This window comes from Triticum aestivum, chromosome 1B, assembly GCF_018294505.1.
Source record: "Triticum aestivum cultivar Chinese Spring chromosome 1B, IWGSC CS RefSeq v2.1, whole genome shotgun sequence".
Taxonomy (NCBI): domain Eukaryota; kingdom Viridiplantae; phylum Streptophyta; class Magnoliopsida; order Poales; family Poaceae; genus Triticum; species Triticum aestivum.
Genome location: NC_057795.1, coordinates 356,180,919 through 356,188,166, shown reverse-complemented (window position 1 = coordinate 356,188,166; position 7,248 = coordinate 356,180,919). Strand labels below are relative to the sequence as shown.

At 55.0% G+C, this 7,248-nt stretch overlaps 1 protein-coding gene across 1 annotated transcript; it reads right to left on the bottom strand.

Moving 5' to 3' along the window:
• Positions 1-424: 424 nt before the first annotated feature.
• Positions 425-2,954, bottom strand: LOC123123860 (subtilisin-like protease 4). Its single transcript, XM_044544505.1, has one exon. It carries the CDS (start codon positions 2,833-2,835, stop codon positions 568-570), a length of 2,268 nt encoding a protein of 755 aa, XP_044400440.1. The 5' UTR covers positions 2,836-2,954; the 3' UTR covers positions 425-567.
• Positions 2,955-7,248: the final 4,294 nt, after the last annotated feature.

Genomic DNA, 7,248 nt, shown 5'->3' with positions numbered 1-7,248 from the left:
CACTGGAGTGGAACTATATGTACTTTATTGCTAACCAGCACCGCCAAGCCTTGCTTTTATCCAAGCTCCCGATAATTAACATGCTGGAAATGGTAGTATATGTTGCCACGAGCATTGAACCATCACTTTGCTTTGCTGGACATGCTAATGACTGTGTTTCCATGAGCACTCACTTTGCCTTGCCGCAGTATAGAGTTGGCATCAAGGAGGTGTAAAAAAAGAAGAGTTGGCATCGAGGAAAAGGCAAGTTGCCACTGAACACGTTGGAAACAATTCGTCCTCGACGTTTCCGATGTTTGCGTGATCCACCATCATGCATGCAGTGAGTGTAGTCAACTAGTCATGCAGTTCATTGCAAATCTTGACCCTCAGATAAAAAAGGAAACACATGCATGGATCCCCTCTATTCTTAGACGACCAGATGTTCTGGAGACACATTTTTATTGATTCGCGCTATTTACAGAACAAAATCGCTCCAGTTTGCATGCAGCCTGCGCAAAACCACGGAAGCGCAGCAGCCTACCCGATGCTACTAGCTAGCTATACATGCTGCCGGTCGCAGAATTACTACGCGGCCTTGGGCGGAACCACAATGGGGCTCCGCACGATGTGGTCATCGGAGACCCACTTCAGGTTGCCCTCGGCGCCGGCGACGCTCGGCTGCCCCGCCCACCGCACCGTCACCGTGAAGCTCTGCTTCTCCTTGGCCTCCGTGAACCGCAGCATCGGCGGCTGCACCGTCACCGACACGTCTTTGGGCATGTCCACCACGGCGGTGTACACGGAGTTCGGCTTCCCGACGTTGGTCACCGTGCGGTTGACCGTGATCGGCTGGGCCAGCAGGTTGACGACGAGGGACGGGTAGTTCAGCTCTGCCTCGGTGGTGGCCTTGAGGTTGGCGCAGGTGACCGGGCGGTGAGCGATCTCGGTAACGCCCTCGTCGCCGAGGCCGAGGCCGCAGAGGTAGGGGAGGTAGTCGTCGGCGTGGAGGTCGTAGACTAGGCCGGGGTCGAAGGCGAGCGCGGGGTTGACGTAGCCCGCGCCCATGGCGTAGAAGGTGGCGTGGCGGTACTGCTCGTCCTTGAGGGGCACGCCGGTGCGGTCCACTGCGTCCGACGTCGTCATGATCGCCGATTTGATCGCCGCCGGTGACCAGTCCGGGTGCAGGCTCTTGATGAGTGCGGCGATGCCGCTCAGGTGCGGCGTCGACATGGACGTGCCAGACTCCACGAAGAAAGACAGGCCGACGCCCCCGTCGGAGAACTCCGTGTGCGACTCGCTCGGCGCCCACGCCGCGAGTATGTTCATGCCGGGCCCCGTGATGTCCGGCTTCAGGATGCCCGGGCTGGCCTTGCTCGGACCTCGGGACGAGAAGAACGTAACGGCCGGCGCCGGCAGCGCGCCCATGACTGTGCCCTTGAACGCGATGCTCGCCGTCGGGTTGGCCGTGGAGTTAATGTAGGCCGCGATCTTGGTCCCGGCATCGTAGCTCAGGTGCGTCGCAGGGAGGACATGCGGGTCGGCGAAGGTGGTGTACCCTTCGGCTGCTCTGTTCATGACGATCATGCCCAAGCCGCCGTACGCGGACACGGTCTGGCCAGCTTCGATGCGGCCGTTTAGGCCTCTGCTCTCGCAGAGCACCACCTTGTCGCTCACCTCGGCTCCGCGCAGCACGCTGCAATCACGGCTAGTGTCGGAGCCGTCGGCGCCGGGGTACACGAGCGGAAGCGGCTTCGCGGCGGAGTTGTTGCCCGGCTGGAACAGGGACTCGCCGTCGAACTCCTCGCCGTTGCCGAGCCTCACGGTGGTGCGTATCGCGCGGTCCATGGTGCCGGCCGCGACGGTGAGCATCCAAGGCGCCCCGTTGCCGACGGAGCCCGGGTCCGGACCGGCGTTGCCCGCCGCGCAGCTGACGAAGATGCCGCGCTCCATGGCCTGGAACGCCGCGATGGCGATGGGATCGTAGTTGAACTGCGTGCCGGATTGCGCGCCGATGGAGAAGGACAGCACGTCGACGCCGTCCTTGACGGCGGCGTCCAGCCCAGCGATGATGTCCATGATAGAGCAGCGGCTGCGAGTACAGACCTTGTATATCGCCAGGTGCGCGTGCGGCGCCATCCCCGAGGCCGTGCCGTCCGCGTTGCCCCGGACGTTGGCGTTCTCCACGAAGTTGCCCGCGGCCGTGCTGGCCGTGTGCGTGCCGTGGCCCGCGTCGTCCACCGGCGGCGCCGACGAGTTGACGGCGGCGCTGCCGAACGCGCGCGCCCCGATGATCTTGTTGTTGCATCCGCCGCCGGCGACGGCCTTGAACTCGCACGTGCCCTTCCAGGTCTTGGGCGGCGGCTCGAGGCCGTCGTCGCCGAAGGAAGGGTGGCTGGGCAGGATCCCCGTGTCCAAGATGCCAATCACCACCCCGCGGCCGAACCCGGAGCGACTCCAGAACCCCTCGTTCCCGAGGTGGAGGCCGAGGAAGCCGGGCGAGCGGGTGGTGGCGAGCGGCAAGAACACCTCCGGGTACAGCCTGAGGCACCCCTCCGTGGACCTCAGCGCCTCGGCCTCCTCGTCCGTGAGCCGCGCGGCGAAGCCGGTGAACACGTCGCTGTAGGAGTATATGATGCGCGGGCCATGGTCCTTGGCGCCGCCGTCCGCCTCCACCTCAGATTCGAGCGCGGCCGTCCTCGGGAGGAAGGAGCGGTGCCACTCCTCGACGGAGTCGACGGGGCCGCCCCTCGGGTCGAGGTGCACGATGTAGTTCTTCCTCGCCCGCAGGTAGGACGCGCCGAGCAGCGGCTGCAGGGACAGGAAGAGGAACGCGATAACCCACCGGGACTCCATGAGAGGCTGCAATGGCGGCGGTGAGGTGGAGTGGGGCCGGTGGGTGTGGCGACGATGGGCTCCGGCTCGCTCGGGCCGAGCCCGTCTTTATACAGCAAGGTGGCAGCCGAGGCCTGCGTCGCGTGAGGGAGAGGGGGGGGGGAGTGGAGTGATGGGGGAGCAGTGGCACTGGCTGTGAGCTGGAGGGCAGTGGCGCTGGCGCAGCTGCGGCACTGGTGTAAAATGACGGCGTTTCATTGCATCGGTGTGGGGCGCAGTACTGCTCCTACTGTGTCCGCGGCCCGGTGGATCTACGTGCCGCTGACTGCTGTCCGCGGGGACCCCAACCCCCATCTCGTGCCCCTGGATGCGCATGGGGATAGCTGGCCCGGTCGGAATCGGATTCCGGTGCCACCTTTCGTTGGCACGCTCGTGAACCCGGGGGAGATATTTCCTGTGGGGCCGCGCCGTGCCGGTGGACGACGGTGAGGCCATTCGTGTAAAACGCGGTGGAACGGGCGGCGGCGGCGCTATCGGGGTCAATAGCCGGCTGACACGTGCAGGGACAGGGCACCACCTTTTTGACGACGGTGGCGTGAACGCGCGTATGCACAGGGTGGGTGCTCGACGTGGACGAGAGTCCCGCCGGTGATGGTTGATGATTCCCCCGCGAGGAAAACAGAGGACCCGGGTCACGCATATCTGGGAAAGGGCGGCACGACCCGCATTTATGCTTCGTGGAAATATGGAATAATAACCATTTATTCGTGTTCACTCCCAGACGACGACGCATCTCACATCTGCAACGCCCACCCGTATTTTGAATTTTGAACCAGAAGAAACCAAGGGACAATCAATCCTCTGTCGCACAAAAGTAACAAATTCGTGTTTCCAACACGGCGTGGGGTAGCCACAGCCACAGAGCTCGTTTGGCAGCGCCTTGGGCTCAGCCTCAAACATACTGCCCCAATGCACGGGCGCACCGTCTTCTAGGATGCGGACATTGGTGCTCACGAGCGCAGAAAATAGAAATGCGTACGTATGTGCAGGCCTCGAGCAGATTAACCTTTCGCTTTTAGCCCGACCCACGAGGATTGAACTTACGCCTACTATAGCTCCAGGGCCAGGGTCGGCAGTAAAAGTTTATGTAAACGTAGCCCGTGGCGCAAGTATCCAAGGCGCCAGCGTGCGTGCACTGCACCCGTCCTGCCGTCGTGTCCGCTTGGTCGGAACGCTCAAACGTAGATACTCGCGCCATTTTATAGTGTAGTGTCGGGCCACTTCTCTCGGAACGGCATGCATGTCAGAGACGCACACGCAGCGGATATAGCAAATTCCTAGTAGTAGTATATGATAGAAAAAACACGAGCACAGGATGCTAGCACAATTCACCCGAAAAGAAAAATGCTACTCTAATATTTTTTCAGACTTTTTTTAAAAGTAAAAATATAAATTTTCATGAATTTGGAATTTTGCATTTGAAGGCCTTCATGGTGCTCGGCCTTCGAAAGCAATTTCCATAATAATTCACCCGAAAGCGACGGCTCGGTTAAGCCCTGCCTGAGTCCCGCATGACACGGCCGGCGCCATGCAGATCGAATAGGAAATTAATATGCATGGTCACGTCGGATCTACTCTAGATTATCATCAATCACACAATCATGCAAACACACTGGCTGGATGTGTGTTAGTTTACCTACTAATGACCTACCTACAACACTGACCACTTAGACTAGGTCTGCCCGTTGATTCTGCTCGCAGATATCTTTTTCAAGAACAAGCAACAATAGTTGCACGTCATTTTCATTATAATAAAACTTAAAAACGACGGCGGAAATGGTTGCCAGGACCAGCATCCTTAAGACCGAGGAGCTACCTCCTAAGAAGATTTTGCCTTAGAGCAACTCTAGCAAATATCGTAAAACGTCTCATACTGTAATACTTAAAAAAAGTGGTAACTATAAGATGTTGGAAATGGTTGCCTTTCTTGCTCCCGCGCCTTCGCCGTCCACCGCCTCGTCCGACCACCAAACGCAGCCCGCGCATTGCTATGGAACCACGCGAGGCAGCCCATGTCCATCTCAAGGTCGCCGCCACCTTGTGCTCGTCGCCATGCGCCGTCGGCTGACCAAGAGCCATTCCTCACACTCATGGCCGCCTCCTCGCGTTGTGTCCTGAATGACGGTGTCCTAGACTAGGGGGTGCACACTACGTCGGTTCGCCATTCATGGGCCGGGCCGAGGACCTACCAGTAACTACAGAATGGGCCCCGCATGCCCTGGCCCTTAGGGTGATCAAGATGAAATTCTCCGAAGACTTGGCGTACACTTCTGAAAGTGTTAGTTATCGACTAGAGGGGGATGAATAGGCGACTTTTATGATAGTCTTCAAAACACGAGGTCTTTGAAGATAAACTGTAAATCTGAACCTATATGATATGCAGCGGAAGATAAACTACACTAGACAAGCAATAGTCAAGCAAGCAATACAGTGGACGCTCGAAGACTAACAACAGCTAGGTAGAAAGGATCAGAATGAAAGGCACTACGAAGCCAAACCGTTACAAGTCTTCACACAGTGAAGTCAAATAGATCAGGCAAGCAAGCAATGACTTCACGAAGACAAACTGAAAAGCAAGGAGGGTAGAGGATATAACCAGTTGCTTGGTGAAGACAGGGATTTGGTAGACCAGTTTCAGTTGCTGTGACAAATGTACGTCTGGTTAGGGAGACTAAGATTGAACTCAGAAGACCGTGTCTTCACCTTATTCCCCTAGAGCTAAGGACACCTAGTCCTCGCCCTATCACTCTAGTAAGTCTTCAAAGTAGACTTCCAAACCTTCACAGACTCCGTTCACGGGCGATCCACAATGACTCTTGGATACTCAGAACGTAACGCCTAACCGGGAGGATGCACAGTCCTCAAGTGTAACAAGTCTTCAGGTCACGCGGACAGAAAGACTTCAGTGATGCCTAACACTCTTTGGCTCAGGGTGTTTTGGACTTTGTCCTTGTCCTCGCAAGGATCTCTCTCTCAAAGGCTTTGGAGGTTGCTTTCAAACAAAAAAAGATGTGCACTAACTCTGAGCAGCCACCAAATTATGGTGTAGGGGGTGGGCTATTTATAGCCAAGAGGCAACCTGACCTGATATGTCCGAAATGACCCTGGGTCACTAAGGAACCGACACGTGTCCAATGGTCGGATTTCAAACACGCGCGACAGCTTGGCTTGGGCCACAAGCAAAGCTGACTCATCCAACTCTAGATAAGATTTGCTCTCATTGTCTTTGCTCGAAGACATAGGATTTTAGTTGAGCATCACATCAGTCATCTGACTTTGTTCACTTGGACCCCACTTAATAGTACGATGGTTCCTATGACTCAAGAAAGAAGAAAAGGAACCTACGAAAGAAACTGTGTCTTCGTACTCCATAATCTTGAAGTGAATGTCTTCATCGTCATTATCTTCAACATGAAAGTCTTCACGAACCACCATTGTCTTCAATGTCTTCATACATTTTTAGGGGTCATCTCTGGTAGGTAAACCGAATCAATGAGGGACTACTACCTGTGTTATCCTGCAATTCTCACAAACACATTAGTCCCTCAACCATGTTTGTCGTAAATACTCCAAAACCAACTAGTGGTGGCACTAGATGCACTTACAATCTCCCCCTTTTTGGTGATTGATGACAAACTGGTTGAAGTTTTCAACGGGGATAAAAGTATGTGAAAGTTTAAGTACATAGGCATTGTCTTCATAGGTTAAAAGAGGCTCCCCTTGAACATGTGCATGTAAGTAGTTTCCTTTGAACGCAAATGCACATGGCCGGTTTTACTTTGTGGAGATCTTCTTCAACCATGAAGACAATTCATCATGCATATATCAAAGTAATGAAGATAATGATATGCATAATGAGAAATGGACGTCTGCAGAATGACTTCATGCGGAATTTATCATCACATCACAAGGTAGCAGCAAAAAGTAGCACACGACCATCAAGTTTAAGCGTTACAACTCAAAAGCCAAAAGTTTCAGGAACGAGAATTGTAAGACTTGGCAAAAATAAGCAACCGACCCTTATGGACCCGCTTGAAGACTATCAACTCATATGCTTCTCCCCCTTTTGTCAGTAAGGACCAAAAAGGTTTGAAGACATAGAGCATCTACTCGTTCCCAGGCGGAGAAGATGTTGGTGCAGCAGGGTTGACGCTGGAGTTGGGCGGTGTAGATGGGCCTGGTGCAGAAGCTTGATGCAGTGAAGCCATCGCCGGAGAAGTGGCGTCGTCCTCTTCATCTATGACTCTTGCAACAATAGTTGCAGCCAAAGATGAATACTCTGAATCTTCAATGGAAGGAGTTGGAGCCAGCTTGATGATTGTGGAGGCCTGGAATCAAACTTGAAATGTTCAGTGAAGCCATCTCCGCGATGAT

Coding starts and splice junctions, on each gene's coding strand:
- LOC123123860 (XM_044544505.1), bottom strand. CDS start 2,835: ATGGAGTCCCGGTGGGTTATCGCGTTCCTCTTCCTGTCCCTGCAGCCG.